Source organism: Toxotes jaculatrix, chromosome 24 (assembly GCF_017976425.1).
Source record: "Toxotes jaculatrix isolate fToxJac2 chromosome 24, fToxJac2.pri, whole genome shotgun sequence".
Lineage (NCBI taxonomy): Eukaryota > Metazoa > Chordata > Actinopteri > Toxotidae > Toxotes > Toxotes jaculatrix.
In genome coordinates this window covers 9,734,670-9,756,968 of record NC_054417.1, presented here as the reverse complement: position 1 = coordinate 9,756,968, position 22,299 = coordinate 9,734,670, and the positions used below count along the sequence as shown (strand labels likewise).

At 41.8% G+C, this 22,299-nt stretch overlaps 2 protein-coding genes across 3 annotated transcripts in view; one reads left to right on the top strand and one right to left on the bottom strand.

Annotated features, from left to right (window-relative positions):
* Positions 1-22,299, bottom strand: part of LOC121177979 (gamma-aminobutyric acid receptor subunit beta-3-like) — a 58,109-nt gene that overhangs the window by 31,886 nt on the left and 3,924 nt on the right. The window contains exon 2 of one of the 2 annotated variants that reach the window (XM_041032436.1): positions 18,419-18,544. In XM_041032436.1, coding sequence (XP_040888370.1) covers positions 18,419-18,544 — 126 coding nt within the window. Of the gene's footprint in view, positions 1-18,418; positions 18,571-22,299 lie in introns of those variants that run through there. The other variant, XM_041032435.1, reaches the window with a different exon arrangement.
* On the top strand, positions 520-21,664 carry LOC121177980 (gamma-aminobutyric acid receptor subunit alpha-5-like). The gene is made up of 10 exons (XM_041032438.1): positions 520-535; positions 1,018-1,099; positions 1,883-2,004; positions 3,665-3,732; positions 5,055-5,275; positions 10,501-10,583; positions 14,479-14,622; positions 20,222-20,374; positions 20,616-20,827; positions 21,365-21,664. Exons 1-10 carry the CDS (start codon positions 520-522, stop codon positions 21,662-21,664), a joined length of 1,401 nt encoding a protein of 466 aa, XP_040888372.1.

The window sequence follows — 22,299 nt, the reverse complement described above, 5'->3', positions numbered from 1 at the left end:
TCGGACCGGCAGTAGGCGGTGTAGCAAAAGAGACGGGTGGGGGGGGGGGAAAAAAGAAAGAAAATATGTGGAGAGAAGTGACTCTCCTCGGAGGCTGGCGGACCAGACCGACGAGGCAGCGAGTGTGATGCTGCTGCTGATGCTGCTGCTGCTGCAACACTTCTCTAAGCGATGCAGGAGACGCGGTGCAGCAGGCACTGAAGGAGGAAGACGGTGTAGCCTATAGGAGGAGAAGACCAGACAGACTACTACAACAGCGCCTGATGGGGGACCGCTAATTGAGAGAGAGAGAGAGAGAGAGAGAGAGAGAGAGAGAGAGAGAGAGAGAGAGGGCAGAAGCAGCCCATGGTGGAGAAGCTAAAGAGAAGAAGGAGGGGAGACAACCGACAAGCCCGGGGATTAGGTGACTGAACCCGTGATCGCACAGCTTCAGCACCGCCGACAGAGACCCCCCGTGCCTCCGGTTGCTGTTTGGGGGAAGAAGAAAAAAGCCAAAAAAAAAAAAAGACCTTGGTGGTGATGGATCTGCATTCAGGTACCCCCCCTTTCTGTATGATTAGGCACAGCATGGCTCATAGGAATGGGGATGAGGATCAGTTTCGTGTTTTTGGTGATGGAGAGAGTAGAAAAAGGTGATGGTGGAGGAGAGGAGGAGGGGAAGAGGGCTGGGGTTGGGGGGTGGCCCGCGTGAATTGTAATGGATTCAAACGCAGTGGAAGCTTTACACAAAGGGGATCAGACTGCAGAAAACATTTACCTTATTTATATGTGTTTTCTCTGTGATACAGCAGCCTCTCTTATGTTTGCGGACACTGTGATGTAGATGTTCTGGATGTTTAAGAGTTGCAGACTGCAGCCTCATTGAGCAGGGACTGTCCCACCGCTTGATTTAGTGATTCCTGTAATAGCCTGCCTGTGTATGCAGCCGGGTACAGGAGTTTCTGTGGCTATGATATTCTGTGATGCAAATTTCTTCTTCTTTTCTGTCTTTTTTCTCTATGTGGATGTGTGCGACAGCTCTGGACAACAAAGTGAGCAGAATTTCAGTCATGGCGAGGCTCGTCCTTTCCCTCCTGATGCTGTGTGGATGCCAAAATAGGTAAACTAATCTTACATTGTCAAGAGGAATGCTATGTATCCACTAAATAAAGCTACTTAAACTACATATCATTGCACTGGTAGTCCTATTACAAAAGGAAAATGTCTTAAAGTTGTGACTGATTTAATCATATTCCATCATAAGTTTCCAGTTGCAGTCAGCAGCAGTGTCACAGTTTTTGATTGCTCCATCTGCAATTCAGTAAATGAAACTCTTGGATTTTCATGTGTTTTATGCTGAGGATTCCTGCCAGCTCTGCTCTCCGCGCTGTGATTGATCGCGCATCCGAGCTGCACTCTGCTACAGCGCTGCTTAAGTGGCCGTCTTGCACTCAAGAAAAGCAAAGAAAGATCTTTGGCAACGCTGTCAGTAAATCAGTGGAATAGTCCACTCTCATCAGACTAGATCAATGGCTTTTAGATAACATGTTCGAATGCAGCTGGTAACCTCTGTGCTTGTCTCTCTCTGTCTCTGGTACTTCCTGTGCCTGAGCACAGTGTTCTTAACCACAATGAATGTGCTCATCCTCACAACACAATGCTTAGTTTCTTGACACATTTTGAGGGAAAACTCGTTTGTTTCTATTTGGATCACATGTCAAAGCCTTAATTATCTCTACTGGTAGTTGTAAGCAGCACTTATGTTCAATAATTAATCACAACAAGCCTGTCCTTAATGCAGCAAGCTAATTAATCACAATAACCATGTCATGTTTGACGTCCTGCAGTTTAACTTGTGCCAGGACGATGTTTCTCCTCATTTCCTTCCTCTCCTCTCTCCTAGCCTCTGCCTGTCCTCCTCAGAGGCTCAGAAGGAGACGGCCGCCAACGACAGCACAGTTTTCACCAGGATCCTGGACGGGCTCCTCGACGGTTATGACAACAGGCTCCGGCCGGGGCTCGGAGGTTTGCTGGGGACACTTTCATTTCTCATTTCTCGTTTTAGCATTGCAAATTCAACGCTCAGAGCCGCGTTATTTGAAAACACGACAGTAATTTTACATTCTAATATCATAATGCCACAGTCGAGCCTCCCGGCGTGCTAACCTAACCCGCTAACCCGAACCCTGCTATGAGAGGCCCCCCGTTTCCCGCTGCGATTTCATGCACTGATTCATGGAAAAACGCTGGGAGACAAGCAGATACAGGCGCACAAACTGTGTGAGCAGATGTGGAATTTGCGCTCATGTCAGCTAAGGTGAACAAACACACGTTGTTGTCAGATGCTGTGTTCTTTCCGCGGGATCACGAATACATGCAGCCCTTTCTTGTAAACCATGGCCATGGTAGAGGGAGAGTAAATCAATCAAGCCATCTCCAGCACTGCCTGTATTCAGGTTACTGTGGTGTTTTATTCACGCCTCTCACCCTGGCAACAGGAGATAACCTTGACAGCAGACTAACTGCCATTCAAAGATGGAGAATTTTTTTTTTTTCCTAAGAGGCTATTGAAATGAAAGCTTTTCATTTTTCATTTACGCCATCCCTGACTCGGTGTGGCACTTACTGCATTTATTCCACTTATTTGCTTTATTCCATCCTCATCACACTGGTTCTCATTTCACTTTGTTTCCCATGTATGTGCAGCACTTGTCCCATAATAGGTAAAAACAAGGCTTTTTCATGCCGAATGCCTGATGTGTCATGGCAAAAGCCTGCTCTCACATCCTGGTAACGGTTGCTACCCTTGACAAGAGGGCCTATAAATACATACCAGAAAAACATTCAGGCCTTCATTCAGCATTCAACAAGCTGCTCTCCACAGCACGGCCAATCCCAGCTCGCCGGGACCAAATTTATATGCATAGAGGAGATTTTGTGGGCTACACTGGTACAAGTGACAGAAATAAGGTGCCACCTTTTTTTCACATCATCTTCAGAAGAAATGCGTCGTGAGAGAAATTCATGGAAATGTACAGAATACTGAGAAAAGCACTGCTTTGTTCTGTTCCTGGAAACACAATGTGGGTTTTTATAATAACATCACTGAGAGTGAACACTGGTTTTATTGCTCAAAATATTCCTATTATCTTTAAATTTGGTCGTTTCTATGCCACAACATTATAAGCCACCAGTATTTTCCTCAGAACATCATATTTGTCAAAGTGTAAAAGCCTCTGAAACTAGAGCTGTAACAATCGGTCAGTTAGTTTATCAACTAATTTCTATTTGCTGCTTTTCCTGTCTTATATCATTGCAAATTGAATATATTTAGGTTTTAGATTGCTTGGGGATAAAACAAGACTTTTGAAGACATTACCTTGGGCACTAGAGAATTGCTGTGGACGTTTTACTCTGTTTTCTGATATTTTATAGACTAAACAACTGATTGATTATGAAAATAATTGTTAGTTTTATGTAGCTGTGTATCACAGAAGAACGGCCCAAATATCTGGGGTAGACACAAACTTGTGGATGTCTAATATTTATTTTAGAATTTTATTTTTAGAACCTGATTTCAGTGCCATATTGGTCCAGGTGAAATTAGCTAAGATTACAATGCTTCTCACTGCCTTTCCTTGACCTGCACACAGCTCATACATTTTCAACCGTGTTCTTTCAACAGAGAATGTCACAGAGATCAAGACGAATATTTTTGTCACCAGCTTTGGCCCCGTGTCTGACACCGAGATGGTGAGTTCATCTGCAGCAAACCCCAAAGATACACAGACACAGATTGACTAAGCTGGACAAACACACACACACACACACACACACACACACACACACACACACACACGTCTCCAAAGCCCATCCAGGCTACTGTCAGTATTTTTAGACTGAAAACATATATTTACATTTCATGAGACTGGTACTGCTGTTCCTGCTGCTCCCTTGGAAATCCACTCACGTCCTAGTTGTGTCTTTGAAGACCGGATCTTTTTTGCTAATTGTAAATGAATTGAATGTAGATTACCTAAACTTTTAAGATTTAATGCAGTGTGGCTGAGCCACTCCAACTTGTTCCAAGTGATTCATCTCCTTATTAATCCACTCTCTTATGAACTATAAGGTTCCACCTGGATGGCAAAATGGCATTAACTGTCCTTTCTCATTTAATCTTCTATTACACCCTGAAATGTCCCTGGCACACTTTGACACAGCAGTGATCAAACTTGCCACTTTCCTATAACTGACTTGAAAAAAGGTATTGACAGAGGAGCATGACTGATTAATGAAATGTGGCAACAGCCTTGAATGGCTCTGCGGTCCATGAAAGCATATATATGTCAGTCTGCTAACAGCATCATTATTCTGTGGGATGGAGTATTGCATTTGTTTCTCGCTCATTTGTTTTTTGGTTTTGAGATTGAAGCGAGTCGATATTTCACACACGAGCAAAGTTCTGATGGATTTCTACACCGCAGTCTTTGATCACCATATCTGTTAAATCTCTGTCAACTTATGAAAGCATAAAGAAAAAGAAATACTGCAATAGTAAGCATGTTTTGACCATTTTGTGCTGATTGGCAGTCGACTGTAAAGAAATTAAATTAGCTTTTCTTTCACTTATTCTCTTTGCAACCTAAATAAGCCTTTAAAGCTCCATTAGAAAAGAATTTTGTGAAAAAATATGCCAATCTTTTGAATCTAAGATGCTGCAGCAGAGGCTAGAAACAGAAAGTGAGAGCCTATATAACTTTAAATTCTTGTTTTGGTTGAAGAAACACCACAGGGAGTGATGTTCTCCAGAGTGAAACAGACAACCGTATCTTAAAACGCAGTGAAAACTCCAGCCTGAGGAATATTTTTGCCCTTCAGCATCTTTTGGTATAAACTGATCACAGGGCAGTCAGATTGGTAAACATGAGAGCAGTGTGAAGTTGACTGGTATCACATTACATGGATTCTAGGTCCAAAAAGTTAGCTCTCACTACTATTTCTGGGCAAAATATGCAACACGCTGCTGCTCCTATTTTCTAAAACCTCAACCTGTGTTTGGCTGCGTGTCTCAGGAATACACCATAGACGTCTTCTTCCGTCAGAGCTGGAAGGACGAGCGTCTGTGCTTCAAAGGGCCCATGGAGATGCTGCCGTTAAACAACCTGCTGGCCAGCAACATCTGGACCCCAGATACCTTCTTCCTTAACGGCAAGAAGTCTATTGCTCATAACATGACCACGCCCAACAAGCTGCTGAGGCTGAAGGATGACGGCACTTTGCTTTACACCATGAGGTAGGTCGAAACACAGATGTTGTTTGTCCTCTGGCATGATTTCTTCACAGTAACGTGTGTATTCTTTTGCCCTGAATAATTAACTATGGGTAAGTGCTTTGCTTCACAGGAAACTTAATTATAAACTCCTTTGTTGTCCAAAGGTGATTTAGAAACTGAATTAACGTTCATTCCTAGCCTTAGAAAAGACTCTTTGCGCAATGCTGAGGTTCAGGGCCAGTGTTTTTAAGCTAGTTTTGAGTCTCCAAACTCTTAAGTGTACTGAGGACACCTCCCATTTATGTGTCCTACGACTTTTATTGAGAGATAGTGAGTTAAAGGTTTGTAAGGGAGCACGACAATGAAGAAATCAGGCAGCAAGGCCAACATAAAACAATACAGCTCTGAAAAACACAGGGATAGAAACCTCCTGTATGTGAGTCAGACTGCAGGGAAATGGTGACACCCAGTGGCCAATCAGAGGCATCAGATTTATCCCAGGAAAGTCCATTTTACAGTAAGAGCAAGGGAATTAGTAAATATAACCTTTCATTGAATTTTTGCATTTTTATTTTATACGTACACCTACTCTGATTATTGTTTTCTAATACGCAGACATTTTTAATTATAAATACCAGCAACATGTCTCTTTAAATATACGATTTTTAGAACCATTGCAGAGGGAGATCATCAATTATGAAAAGCACCCTCGTTGTGAACTGTAGTTTTTGGCAGCAATGTAGTGGTAAATAAAAAAAAAAAAAAAAAAAAAAAAAAGATGATCAAAATAAGCCAACAGTGAACTACAGATGGTGATCACTATAAACTAAACCACCAGTATTTAAACAAAAACACTGAACAAGCTCTGCTTCAACAACGAGGACAGAACAATAGAAAACTGAGAAACATTATTGTACCAGGACTGACAGTGACCTTTGGACCAGAGAATTAGAATAATTCTGTGCTTATCCTCAGGAGTTCCTATCGCTGCAGGACTTAAGACTGTATCACGGATGAGAGCACTCTATCTGATACCAGCCCCACCCACAGGCAGAATAATGCTCGATGGAGGGCGGATTATCCGTCCTGACATATATACAAAGAAGACCGTATTTATAGTCACCTCTTTGTCAAATGCACAAGACACACACATGAACACAAACAGCGAGTGTCAAGCATGTTAATCAGTTGTGGTGACACTGAACTTTGACCCCAGGGATTTACAAGTGAGGGATTGCGTGAACGTGCGTGTGTGTTCATTTCCATATGTGTAATTTTATGGAAATCTATGCGTACATGCATTTATATCTGAATGCAAAGATGTATATATGAGTGTGTATTTACATACGTGTGTGTGAGTGATTGTGTGTCCACAATCTAAAAATGGCTTCAGAGTCCCTGCCTCAGTAGGAATGAAGCAGCAGTAGGTTGCTTTTAATCGTCTGATTGTTACAGTTCTGTGCTTGTCATTACCAGCAGAGCTTAACCACAGGCAACACTGATGTTATTCACTGCATAAACACACACTGACACACACACACACACACACACACACACACACACACACACACATACACAGAGGCCATCAGGGTACTTGCAGGTTACAGCTAACTCAACAGCAGTGGTTTCTCTTTATGCCCATTTCCATTACTTTATTCTTTACACTAAAAGGAAAATATGTGCAGTCGTGAAAGTCTGTGTTTTACATTAAGCCGTCAATGATGCTTTAAACCCTTGTTGACCTTTTTCGACACCATACTGGTGTATTTGTAAAAATAATAATGAAAATTGCTAAAAAAAAAAAAAGAAAAAATCTCAAATACAGAAACTTTACTGGACGTACTTTAGTGCTGCATTTTAATTACTGTGAACTTTGACAGTAGTGTAGAAGTTTTAAGCCTGAAACCCCAAACTGAACTTCTGAAATGTTTCATTAAATCAAATTAATAAGCAACTGCTTTAAAAGCAAAGGTACATGCCACCCCTGGTACTGCAAAACACACACACAGCAGAATAGAGACACTCATTGTCACAAACACATTTTCTCCTATCTAACAACAGCCATGTACACACCACAGGTTCACATGCCCATGGGATCCACCCAGACCACGCATGAGTACACTGTCAGTGTGTGCAACATGCAAAGGGCCCAACCCACACATATAACGCAGACATACTGCCATGTAAGAAACATCTCAGTGCACATTACAGATGTAACATCCACTATCACGCAGCCACATACTCTCTCCCATCATGTATGGGTGTCAATGACAGCTCCTCGCTCTTCTCTCTCTGCCTAAATGTGATTGTGGCGCTGACACATTTGAAAACCATTACTCTGAGGACGAGCGGGTGGTTTTACAGAGCAAATGTCTTTGCATTTGTCTCCATGGATAATTCATAAAATTCCCTTATTCACAACACTATGCAATCTTAATGCATCCAGCCTCGATGGCAGCCCATTACAGCCGGATACCAGATAGGCTGCAACATATACAGCTTTATCAGCTGGTGCAAACCTTTATATCACCACACAGTGAATGCATTACACACCATTATCATTAGGCACAGCTGGGCTGCCAATCTCATTCATGTTCCTAGTGTTTCCTCAAGACTGGTGAGCTTCTGCCTTTGACATAGGGTAATGTTACTGTACCATGGATTATAACAGGAAGCTGCAGGTATAAAGAAACTTCCTTTACAAACATCCTGAATATTTTTGCTTACTTGCCGTAGACAGTAATGTTAGTTATAACGTTTGGAAGTCAGGAGACAGTTGTTAGGAAGCTCATCGATTCACAGTGCATGAGTGCTGATTTTAGCCAAAGACTTAAATTAACTGATTTATTATTTATTATTTGTTCAGTTATTTATTAATTGTATAATCCATACATTGATTCCCTGCTGCTGGGGGCCTTGGGTCTGTGCCCTATAGGCCTGTTTACTAATGCATACATGGGTTACTGATTAATCATATTATATTATATATTTAACACTAACAGATCAGTTTTTAGTTTTTTGTCACTCATTGGATTTACCACATAAAAACAACTCCTGTGAAACTGACTGTATGTAATACAAGCTGGGAGATTTAAAAAAAAAGGGTGCTTGTTAGTGTGAAAGGACAGATGGTAGCTCAGTGATTAATACAGCATAAAGCTCCTGGACACAAGACTCAGCCGTTTCAGTTTTGTTGTGTTGTCCAAGTTCTCGACTTTTCTGCAAGGTCAGGCGAATTGGAAACTCCAGATCTCCCATCGGTGTGAAGCCTGTATGCTGGTCTGTTACTGGGCTTTTATCCCTGTGATGTGCAGCTTTCCAATCAGCCCATACCGGCTATAGGAGAACAGAATCATGGGAATTATTCTAATCTGCTATTTTAGCTCAATGTTTAAATTAGAACTGCGACAGGATCAGAATGCACCCCAAATTAAAAGCAGCTATCTTAACAGGCATTCCTCCTAATGGGGCAAGGCCACATAAATAATTAGAACATGGTGTAACAGCCAGCAGCCATGTTCTCATTTATTTATCCCAAAGACACTCTTTCTTGTCCTCCGTACAAAATCCTTCAGCTGTTTTCGACACAATAATGCAATTGGATAATCCTGCACCGATGTGGAAAGCAAGCTGAGCCCCAAAACAGTCGTCTCTGTAGGGTCTTATCCCACTTTGTTATGCTTCATTCACCTTCATGATATAATTGGGAAACCTCCTGCCTAAGATATATAACTGTACATGCAGGAGGTTCTGGAGCATAAAGAAAAAAACATGTCCCAAGAGGATTTTGCCTGATCTTGGTGGCACAGTTGTCATTAAAAGTATAATCTAAAAGTCATTCACCTTGTTCTGGAGCTATGTTGGGGTTGTTCGTATGCCTGGGTGGTTAAAGCAGAAAACAAAAGCCTACTGAAGACAAACCTTTAACGTAATAAATGTATGTTTTGCTGCACTGGTTTCCACACCACATAATTTTCCTTAATGCAGTCCATTAAGTTCAGTGAATCCTTATCATCATATCACTGTACTACTATTTATCATCACACAAGGAGCAAGAATATCCAGAGGGATTTGATTCAATCTAGGGCAGATAGCTAAAAAAAAAAAAAAAAAGAAAGAATAATTATGATCTGTGTATGCTTGATTTGTATGCCTGAGCTACTTAATACTGCGGCTCTTTTAGGGCACTGAGAGGTAACATCACGGTGACTAAAAAAAAACATCTTAAATAAATCTGAAAAGCTTGTACTGTGTTGGTGAATGTTTCGAACAGGCTGACATCTGATTAAATTAACTCAAATGAAGCAAAGGATATACTGAATCTCAAGTCCTTCGCAATCCAGATGGGTTCATTAGGAGAAAGAGGTTTGATATTATGATTGGCCAGGACTAACTGAAAAAGGACAAACATGGGAGCGTGTCCAAAGGTTCATTTGGGAAAACATTGTGGTTTCCCTCCTCTTTATAGAGGGATGATTAACACAGCAACTGTGTGACCACCAGGTGGTAGTGTTGCCACTGTAATACCAGTGTTTCTGAGAGACAGAAACACAGCACTTGCACATGTTATACATGAAACTGTACCATAATTTTACTGTTATGAGAAAAAGTATATATCAAGGCGCCACTTTCTGATATGGCACCATTTTTAAACTGTAATTAATGGCTTGATTAATGGTTCTAAAAGTATTTACTAATGCTTCAGTCATTTGGGTTGGAAAAGGGCTGCAGGAAATCTGGGCCATCCAACATTTACGTCTGCATGCTTCGTACACTGTAGAAGCCATAATTTATTAACATTTATAACTGCAGGTGACTGACTATAACTTTTGCAAATTGCTCATTAGAAATTGAGAAACCTGTGACCCTTTAATAATACCACACTAACACTTGGAACTGCTCTGACCATACTGTATTATTAAAATCACCTCCCACATCGCTCTCTTTATACTTTATATTCTTTTCTTTTCGCAGTTATGACTGTAAATACAGTAAAATCACAGGCTTCCTTCTAATTGTTTTTGGCACCCTGTAATTTTAGTGATCCAGCACTTGTAGCTGTTCCTCTAATTGTACAGTGCAGTGAATAAGAGGTTTGCAGTCTCACTTAAATGTTTAAAGGCTGAATCATCAGTGAAAAAGAGACTAAATTCAAAAGAAGATACTAACATAAACTGAATGTGTTAATAATTAAATTCAAAGACCATATTAGATGGTTAATGGATAAATTGTATGTTTTGTCTCAGGCTGACCATTTCAGCAGAATGCCCCATGCAGCTGGAGGATTTCCCCATGGACGCACACGCCTGCCCTCTCAAGTTTGGCAGCTGTAAGTAAAATCTATTCTTATATTTCTTTTATTCTTTACTATATTCTAATCCCAGCTTTTGTGATGCACTGTACAGTAGTAGTTTTCCCTCCAATGCAATAAGTCACACAAAAGTTTAATCTCTATTTAGAGAACAATAACAGATTATTTTGTCCAGCAGTGGGTGATTAATGCAGTGCCTCTTTTGCAGACAGTCATTATCTGGATTGCTGAGTTTGCTTCCCTTACATCAAATGCATTATTGTCAAGTTCACTTTTAAAGCAAAGACTGTACAACATTTACTGAACAGCAGCCACTGATGCCACCACTTATTTCTTCTCTCAAAAGTTAGACTTTAACGCAAGTTCAAGATACACAGGAACAATGACTGAGAGAACCACGCAGTGTCACTGGAACTAGTTAGCCAAAGGATTTTTCTCAGGGAATAGCTAAACTGTACCCAGACTGTATGTCCCAGGAGGACAGTAACATGCTTGACTTCATGTTCCTCCCTTGCAACAACCATGAAAAACTTGGGAAGAGGTAGAGAGAACAGATGAGGAGATTACAACATGTTCCCCAACATTTAATTAGGCCAATGATCAGAAGGGCTTTCCCCAATGCCTTCTTAACAGGACAGCCTGTCTCTGTGTCCTACTAGTGAGGACACGTATAGAAACCTGAGTGGCCCCGTGGGTATTTAAAGACTGATCTGGCCAAATGCCACACCTTGGGAGTCTCTTGGGCTAAAAGGATGAGGCTCTTATCCCCAGATTTCTGTGAGACGCAGTCCACCCACACTCACTATGTAAGAGCAGCACTTTTGACTGCAATCCAATTACGGTGTAAGGAGCTGCTGGGCCTTCTCTGCCAAACTCTAACCTAATCGCCCCGGTGCAGTGCCCCACAGGTGAAAGGTATAAGTGTATAATGGGAATAATGTGTTAATGGCAACGCTGCATTTTGACATACAAGGTGAAGCGTCCTAGTGTGCCTTCACTGTTCTTCCTGAAGCTCTGAGACTAACTGACCTCTCTGTCTGACCTCCTCCTGGTTTAACCTTTGACCTCACAGGGCCACCCCTAAATCATGGAAAGGATATGACATGTAATGTAATGAAAAATAGGCTTAATTCATCCTCCTTCATCCACCAAGTCTGTTTTACTTGGTGTCTTTGCATTTTTATTTATATTTAAAGATAGCAGCTAGCTTTAACTTGATTTAGCTGTCTTCCTTTAGCTGACTAGTCTCTGTGACAGAGGGCAGTATGTGTGACAGCAGCTTGAAGATTACCAAACCAGACTGTGCTTTGGCTTGGTTAATTGCTCTATTTTGCTTTCAGAGGCCTGATCATTTTTTATTTGGTAAAACAGACGCCAAAACAGACTATATTTTTACCAAAAACATTTGTTTGGCTTCATAGGACCGAGAGACTTGGTGTAATTTTAAATCAGTATTTTTATTAAGGTAGCATGTTGCACAGAAGTTGCCAGGATAAGGGCAACTAATCCGTTATTCTGGCCTACAGTACCCTTATCCTAATTTAGCCGCTGGTCTTCAGCCATACAATTCTGAAATATACACTATATACCAACAAACTAAATGTGGTTGTTTGTGCATCACACGCGAAAGCTGTAAAACTCTGCCATTAACAGTGTGGAAAACCATGACAACTATGACAATCACATAAAATCTGCCTCAGTAAAAGGCCACAGGTTGGAACCAGCTCACACAAAGAGAAGAACAGTTACTAAAGAAAATTACTTTCTCAGAAATTACCACATGATTACCATCATCACCAGCTCTGTGGCAAAAAAAAAAAAAAAAAAAAAAAGCTTGTGTTCATGCAAGGTGGGTGTATAGAAAGTGCTTGTGAAAGAAGCAGATAATGTGAGGTACAGAAAACCTGGTCCCCTGAGCAACAGGAAAACAATAAACTATGGTCCAATGAGTCATCGCTCAGCCTGTCTTGCCCTCAACCAACAATGATCCTGCTGGAACATATTTAAGTGAATCACCCGATGGCTGCTCTCCTTCTTGGAGCCTTTCATATTCTAAGGTACAAATGTCTGAATGACTTGTGCGACCTCCATCACCTGAACATGAATCAACCTTCAGGATAAGGGAGGACTCAAACAAGACTGTACTCAACAGAAACGTTCCACAGCCTTGATTGTCCAGCTTTCACCACATATTGAGAAAATCTGCATCCGCTCAGAGTGTGAAGAGCTGCTGTACAGTAAGTGACGAGTTTGGCTCCATTGTAGCTGCCTCTTCTGCCTCGTACACAAGGCAGGAGCAGCAAAGCATTAAGTGTGAACTGTTGAAAAGTTGGCACAGGTACTGTGTCTCGCCTGCCAAAGTCTTTAGCTCTTCCTCCGCGTAATCAAATTCAATAATCCCTTACTCCAATCTATCTACCCTCCCATTAAGGTCCCGGCCTTTGGCCTCACAGCGACCAAATTTAAACACTACATATGTTGTACACCAGCATCCACCTGCCAAGTGAGCGCCCAGAACAGAAATACTCAAGTTAAGATGTTATCTGATGGCCAGAAATAAAAAAAAAATGGCAACCCTGTTACACAATTCTAAGCCAAGGGTTTAATTAGTGTTTGTGGCAGTCCAAATAAGTAGTAAACATTTAAATATTTCATCGCAGCTTTGGCTTCTCCTGTGCTCTGTTCATAGATATTTAATGTACATAATTGCCTGCTTCACACCTCCAGAAATTTCCAGCCGAGGAAACAACACTTTGCTGCAAAGATTTCACTGTGCATCCTCTTCAGTGTAAAACTCCTACAAGCAGCTTGTCACTGCAGAGGAAATTATCACTACTTTACATCCACAGTATTAAATTGTAGCCTTTAGAGAACATCAAAACAAAAAAATAATAAATAAATATCAAATGAAATTGAACATCTACCATAAGTGGGCTGACGCAGCCCTCCTCTCTCATTATTTTTCCTCTCAGCAGTTAATTTCTTTTCCCATTTTCCCCTCAGCCTGTCTGTTTTTCAAATCCTAACATGTTTTTATGATCTTCATTAGTATTTTTCCAAAGCTAATGTAAGTTGACATGATCACAAATAGCTTTTCGGTGCCTGCTTCCTACTTGTTCTCATCCCAATTTTACTTGAAAATATATTAAAACACATAGAGATCAGGCTGCTTTGGAAACAGGTGACGATTATCCCAATCAACAGTGAATAAATTCTGAACTTAGATCCTATGTGACAGACACAGACCACAAACATGCCACGATTTTTCAAAAATTCGGAGAGATGAATCCTTCTCTCGGTGCCGGTATCAATTTTCATCTTTCCATATTTCAGCCCTCACAACAGAGCAGCTGACGGATCGATGACCAGAGTTTGTGTAGGATTCAGCAGAAATTAATGAAACAGCAGCAGAGGCCTCGGAGTTCGTGCTCAGATTTTCATCACAAGTGTGATGCACATCATTATGGTTAATCTGACTCAGTCTGGTTCCCGCTGACAGTGGCGCTCACCTCTGACCCGCGAGTGTGGTTTAAACAAAAAATACACTCAGATATCCACCCACACACACGCAAACACACACACACACACACAGGCACACACACACAGGCAGACATGCCAGCAAAAATCTGTTTTTTGGCCTTAAGCTGCAGTCTAATCAAAAAGTGCTAGAAAGACACAGCATCAGCACTCAGTCAAACACACACACACACACTGGAACATGGGCAGCTACACATAATATGACTGATGACAGGGTGGAAACAACCTGTAACATGTTACTAATCCACTGTGGTGAAAACAAAACTGTTTTGGGAGTGTTTAATATTCATTTTGGATGTTTGTATATTAAAAAAATGAACTAAAATCTAGATTTACAAATGATTTCAACTAATCATTCTCTGTCTCTGTCTCTCAGATGCCTATCCAGTGTCAGAAGTTGTCTATACTTGGACTCAGGGAGCTGCAAAGTCTGTGGTGGTGGCAGAGGACGGCTCCAGACTCAACCAGTACCACCTGATTGGACAAACTGCTGGCACAGAGGACATACACACAAGCAGAGGTGTGTGTGTTTGTGAGTGCATGTTATACCAAAAGGAAAAAAAAAAAAGAAATGCAGATCTACAACTAATTCAAGCAAAGAAAGGGAATGAAAATCGTTTTTGAATGAAAATCCAGAAGTACAACTTAATCCCAAAGGATGGAAATCTCTTGATAATTTCAAAAGCACAAGTAAATTATCTGAATGAAGAAACATCCAATCTTGAACAAAAAAAAAACCTGTAGAACATTTGCCTATGCAGTGAGATAGTCAGTCAGTTAAAGGTGAAAGATAATAATTATAATCATAATTTATATTTCTCTCATTTTTAACTCATCAAAACCAAGAATGAATTGATCCTGCTAACAAATATTGTCTTTGTAGTCAAAGCCTGATATAGTTTCTTTGTCTGGACTGAGTGACAGCAGTGATTCTAAGTTTGTGTGTTTCAAGCTAGTAATTTTCCAGTTGTCAGTCCAGTTAAGACGTCAGTAATACGTAAATTGTTGCTAGGATACATCTGTTGTGGCGTCCATTCAAAAGCAATCACCGGTGCACAAAGGGAATCAGGTTGAGGGATGCAAATGATATTTCAATTTGAAATTATTTTAAATATATTTTTATACCAAACACTGCTCTGATTTTCCCTGTTCGATCTGCTTCACTGACTCACTCGCAGGTCACTGTCGGTTGTATCACACCCCAGTCATCTCACTGATTTTCAGATTTTCCCAGCAAGCACTGGGTTTACAAGGCAAAGATGGAGCCACAACTGAGTCCTGTTAATTTAAAAAAGGCTGACTCAGCTGCTGCACAACAGGGCCCTATTTGTTGTTTTTACAACCTATCATTCTTTAATTAACTACAGACACCTCAGGCGGACAGGATCCTCCACCACCTCCATACTGCACTGACAACTTCTCCTTATTTCACTTCACTCTTGTTCTTCACTGCTTGAAAACTCTTTTTCATGAGTAATTTCATCCTTTATGCGACGCACGATAAGTGTAATACCAAATAACGTGATGTAACTAATTCTAGATTAGAAAAGATAAACGCTGTGAGGAGAGATGGGCGTGCGAGGCGGAGAGTAAATGTGGGAAACATTATCAGGAGATCAGAGTCAATGAGTGGAGGCTAGTGGAGGAGAGTAGCCTATCCCTCACACAACCAGCTGTCTACAGGCCCGGACAGCCCTGTCAAACAACACTTATCCCTGCATGAGCCCATGTGTGTGTGCGCGCACACACACACACAAACAAACACACACAATCACACACACACACATAGAGCTAGAGAAAGACCTGAGACCTAGGGTTAATCCCCCCATCCAACCACCCATCAGCTTTTGCATAAGAAGATGACATCACAGATCAGCGAGGGATTGGTTGGTTGGCTGTCCCTGAGTGTATCTGTGTGTTTGTGGCTATGCTGCTCTTGTACATTTATCTTGGTGAGTAAAACTGTCCTCACAATGGTGATAAAAACAGTACAGAGTGAGGACTTTTTGACGGCGCCCACAACGAGCTGGTTAATTCAGGCTGATCTCTTGGCTGAGAGTTAGGTTTAAGGCTGATGTTAAGGTGGGACAGGAGGGTTTGTTTTACAGGATAAGATGGAGCCATAATTAAAATCAAACTTTACCTTATGAAATTAGTTTTGCTTATAATTTAACTTGGGTCCTCATAAAGCTAGAAGAAGAAATGTGTGTGTCTGTTTGTGTGTTGGAATTGGACAGCCTCGCTCTGACACGTGGGGGGTTGGTGGGGGTGGGGGCGTTGAAAGGCATCTGCTTAATACTCTTATGTAAAACGGAACTGTATTACACTTCCCTCCAGTTTCGAGTAGAGTCATTAAAAGTGTGGATTTCCCCTGTTTTTTTTTTTGTTTTTTTATTCATGCAACACAACAGAAACCTGGCCTTTGCTGACTGACTCAGAGGTTTAAGCAGAGGGTCAGATGGTTCGTTGGTTGATGGGCTGCACGACCAGTCAATAAAACGCTGCCTGAAAGGCTCAGCGTCTGGCTGGCAACTGTTTTCTTCAATCTTGACTTTTTTTTTTTTTTAACTATTGGCTGCTGCAGTCTTTGGTAACTATGAATAAAACAAACAGTACTGGGGACAGGGAATATCTAAACATGACCACATTTATATATGGTCAAAAAAATAAAATGCCCACAAGCACAGAGCAAAAAGTCTACAACCAATCTGAAAGTGTGGCTTCGCACCACTGATTTAAAGATGGAGAAAGAGCCAAAAGTGTTGCTCAAAGTCAGGATTTTGTGCATCTTTCCTTTGAATAAAAAACAGTAAAATGTCATTTTTTTTATCAAGTAGTTTTGTATGAAACTCATTAAGATTATTCTGCAGTGAAAGCAGATCTGTTTTTGTTCTGATCGTTTACCGTGATTTGTTTCAACATTTAATCAATTTCCAAGGTCATTCTGTACCTGTTCATATGTCTGACAGTTTACTTGGCATTGCCTTGTTTGCCCTAACTCATCAATCCGCCATCTGGAGTTCGGACTGTTACGACAAAATGCTAAATATTATCTGAGAATTCCATTTAGCTGAGGGACTAAAGGCAGTAAATCATCATTCATGCAGCTCAAAGCTTCTGTCTGGAAAACATCCAAATCAGTGGTGGAGACTGCTTATGAGTTTGAGCTCAGGGGTCACATTCAGTCCAGTAGGTTAATTTACTTTCTGTGTGTCTTTGACTCTCTTGCTAATAACTTTCACACACCAAATATGACACTTTCAGATGTGCCTGGAGAACCACGATGCATTTCGATCTTACAGTCTTATACATTAACATGCTTTAAAGAAAATACTGCCACCTTAGATGCACTCGACAGGAGTTGCATTTAGGTGTGATCACGGATGTGAAAACAGATTCCACCTTTGTCTTTTCGCGCCTACGTGTGAATCACAACCTGAAGCCAACTTTAGCAACAACTTCTGACAGCTGTTCTGGTTGTATGTCCCTGTATGTGATATCTGTAGCACTCACTTAAGATCTCACAGATAGAAGATATTTTACCTCAGACGCCAACCATAACTGGGCTGCCCAGAAATGATAAACATTTTATATTAAGGACGTTAAAGGTGCATTTAGAGCGAAGGCCAGGAGATCTGCTTTTGCGCTGATAAAAGGCGAGACAGAGGCGAGCTGTCACCTGGAGTTAACTGTTGTTTTCCTGCTTGATTAAAAGAAGCCTGACAGTCGCCTGTTTTTTTTTATTGGGTCTAGACAAAGTAATGAAGCACTTGTAAACCTGAAAGTCAGAACAGCAGTCAGTTAATGATTGTTTGTCCTTCCCTGTGTTGTTAGTCTTAGCAGTGACAGCTTGTCTCCAGGCTCTGGATGAAAAAAACAATGGCCATCCTTGCCTCTTCCACAGCTCAAAATAGTGGATTGGTTGTGATGTTGTGAATCTTTAATTAGCACCTATAATCTTTGACAACAGTCCAATTTAAGGACACGAGGGAGGGAATAAGTCCACAAGTGTTTTTTTAAAGACTTGACATCTTTAAGGACATGGCTTCATCCTTCTGCCTCAGACACAAGTGTCTTTCCTAAAATATCCCTGACTCTAAAAGTAGATGAGTCCTACTATAGCAACAGTCCTGTCGACTCTTTGTAGGGACTTGCAGGATTTGTAAAAAAGGGTATTGTTTGGAATGTTATTTGCTGTATCTCATTAGTTAAGGTAACTCTTTTGCAAATAATCAGAGATTCTAATTTCCAGTGGATAATCAGTTGTTTTAACTTGTGAGGCAGTGAAACAGTTAAAGAGTTTTATTCCTACTCACCAGTTGACCAGCATGGCAGCGTTATTCCCCGACATAAAAGGAAGTTCCCCTTGGACGTTGTGATGTACAAATCCTTGGGAGAAAAGCAGTAAGATCCACCAGGGGAACATGTTCCTTCTCATTCCTCTGCCCCCAGTCCTGTTGGGATCCATGCATCAAGGGCAAAGGTGACCCTGAGGGTCCCAGGTTGGCAGCGCCCGGATGTGTCCGGATGTTTCCGAAAGCAGCAGCAGCAGCAGTAGACGGGGTAGCTATGAGCCAGACGGCCTGGAGTCATGAGGGCATCAGAGGGCCCAGGTGATGGGGTCGCAGCAAGAACTAATGGTGCTGGGGATCTCCTGTTCGAGGCATGGCAGTGGCCGATGTTGACAGGTCGTGTGTGTTGTGGTTGTTCGCCCTCAGCAGGAACTCTTCTGTAAAATAAACAAATTCACCTCACTTTTCAGGCTGCTGTCAGCTGACGCCCACAGTGCATTCTCTTCTTCCCCTCGCACACCAGTCCCATCAAGAACCTTTGACCATTATTCCACAAACAGCTGCCAAATAACAGAAAAGTAACAAAAAGGAAATGATAGAAAATGTCCACACGGTTACCCCCCCCCTCCATCCCACCAGTGATTAGCAGCAGTGTCCTTCTCCGTGGCTTAGATTGTGTGCTGAGGTGTGTGTGTATGTGTGTGTGGTGGCAGTCAGCAGTTAGAAATCATGCTTCATGTGTGTTTCAGTGTGTATGTGTGCGTGTCAGCGCCTGGATTGGCAAGGCAGAGTAGGCGGGGCTTAGGGCTCTGTGAGGATCCCAGGACAGGAAGCCTCACCCCACCCGCCCCTCCTCCTCCTCCTCCGACTCCCCTCCCTATACTCCCTCTCTTTCTCTCACTGATGGCAGGATGCAGATTGTAACCAGGGATTAGGGAGGTTCAAAAATCCGATTTTGCCCGGAGAAAGCCTTGTGTATTACTCTGAGTGTGTATGCATGTGTGTGTGTGTGTGAGAGAGAGAGAGAGAGAGAGGGAGCAGAGAGAGCTTGTGTACATGTGCTGTAGTGTGTGGAATATAGTCATTGGATTTTTCATAGTTTACCAGCGCCTGCAGTTGCAAACTGCTGCTGGCGAGAGGATTTTTTAAAGCCTCAAATGCAATCTTCAGTTGTTTAACTGAATATTGTGTCCCCTCTCTTTCTATCTCTCTCTCCCTACACTGTCTCTGGATTTACCTCCAACTGCCATCGCTCCATTGTTGAATCCCAGACATTAACTGCATAATAATCTATTGTCGTGTTCTCGTAATAATTAATACGGCTTTGCGCTCATTTTTCAGTTTAATAATGGATTTCGTCGTTATGTTCAACCGAATATGAAATGTTCTCTTTATCTCAGCTTCATTTTTTAACTGTTCCACCTCCGCTGCTTTCCGTTCTACAGTTTCCAACACCTCTGATTATTTCATTACTGAAATAGCAGGAGGGCAGAGAGGTACATTAGCTGGGGGAGAAGCACTTTTGTGCCTGTTTCATTCAGTGATTGAACATCATCAGGGCAGTTTTTTAACACTGTCACATGTGTTTTTGGACATAAAAAGTCAGCCTGTAATGTTCATGTTGTCCTATGTGGTAAAACCAATATCATTTGTGCTGGAAGGAGGTCAAATCACACATTAATAATCCCTCTACCTACAAACAATATTTACCCTGGTGTGGTTCAGCTTAAAGCAGATATCTTTATTATTAGGAGACATCTAACCACTCGCCTTGTTTATTGTCCCTGTCTAACTTTATATCCTTTTTATTTCCTTGTCTCCCCTCAGGACAGTATACAGTGATGATGGCCCACTTCTACCTGAAGAGGAAGATTGGATATTTTGTCATCCAGACATATATGCCCTGTTTCATGACTGTAATCCTGTCCCAGGTGTCATTTTGGCTAAACAGAGAATCAGTTCCTGCACGGACTGTCTTTGGTGAGTGAAGCTGCGTATTTACTCATTTTTCTTTACTTTTTATCTGTGTAATATTCCTGTCATGCACATTCACACCAGGGAGAATCATAACAGTTGTCCACTGAGCAGCAGCACTGCAGCAGCCGGCAGTTAAGAGTTATTAAAGCGCACACTTTTGTGGAGTGAGGGGAGATTCGAACTTGTTTCCAGTCAGCTTGTAAAAACTCAATTTAAACTTGCCACGGCCTTTGTTTGCACCCAGGGGTGACCACGGTGCTGACCATGACCACCCTCAGCATCAGTGCCAGGAACTCGCTCCCTAAAGTGGCCTACGCCACAGCCATGGACTGGTTCATTGCCGTCTGCTACGCCTTCGTCTTTTCTGCCCTCATCGAGTTCGCCACAGTGAACTACTTCACTAAAAGGAGCTGGGCCTGGGATGGGAAGAAGGCTCTGGAAGCACAGCACCCTAAGGTACAGCTCGTGGGACACCCTCACCTTTCCGCACTCCTTAGTCCTAAAATTAAAGTGACATTTCCAAATGACAAATACGTTAAATTAAAGTACGAATCACACAGAAAACTATGAGAAAGATTCTTCTCTCTGTTTTTATTTCTGACCAGATAAACTGCATCTTGAGTTATCAGGATATTGATACCACTTCAGTACTTTGATATTTCCAGACATGCACAAAAAAAAAAAGTGCCATGCATCTGTTAGCAGCTGCACTTAAACATATACCTCCACACTGCAGTCATCATAAATAAAAATCAAACTGCCAGACCACCAGAGGGACTCATGCTGCTACCTGAGTGAAATTCAATTACACAGCAGCCCACATTTCACCTGAGTGTTTTCCCAGAAATGTTTTACCTCTGTAAAATCACTAATCTTTCCAGACAGAATGAAACATATTGCTTGTCTCAGGCCAGAAATGCTGTTAATAGCAGGGCAAACGGGAACTGTAGCTTAAAACTGATTCACTGCTCCGTCTAATCTGTCCCGCTGCAGAAACGAGACCCCATGGTGCTGTCGAAGAAGCCCAACAACGTCTGCTCGGCGGGCGTCAACTACACCCCCAACCTCACTAAGGACGTGTCCATCTCCACAATCTCCAACACGACGTCGGTGCAGCTCCGAACCACTGAGACCAAGATGGTGGACCCCAAGAAGACCTACAACAGCGTCAGCAAGATCGACAAGATGTCGCGAATAGTGTTCCCTGTCCTCTTTGGAACCTTCAACCTCGTCTACTGGGCCACGTACCTGAACAGAGAACCAGTGGTCAAAGGAGTTGTCACCTCAACGTAATCGCTCTCTTTTTTTCTTTTTTCTTTTTGGAGACAGAGAGTTTGTCTAAGGAAGGAAGTTTGAGCCTAATTGGAGAGTGAGTGGACTAAAAGGAAAGGGGTTGTTGTCAGGTCTCTGCCCTACACACACACACACACATACACACAAAATTAAAAACAAATATCTGCGCTTGAAGAACAAAAACAAACTATACTCAGCTATCGAATTCAAGCACTCTGAATGGATGCAAGGCTGCAACAGAATCCCTTTCCTGTTCTTCATGGCCTAAAAAAAAAAACTGCTTGATCACAAAGAAACTGCTTTTAAGACATCGTGACGACAACAAAGCAGGTGCTTTGCTTCTTTCTCATCTATCCTGCTGCTGTTTGCATGACGCTCTCCTCAAAAGGAAAACCATGGACGCTACTTTGTCTTGAAAACCGATATCTGTCAATCACTGCTTCAAGTATGAGAGCACACTTCATCGCTACTACTCCAGGAAAGGTTTTAAATTGAACTAATGTAGTGCATTTTTAGCAAATTGAAAGGCTTATTATTCTTATGAAGGAGGCTTGAAATGCACCGAGCTTATGCTATGAAAAAAACTGCAATACAACATGCATTTGAATTTGAAAAATGGATTTAGAAAATGTACC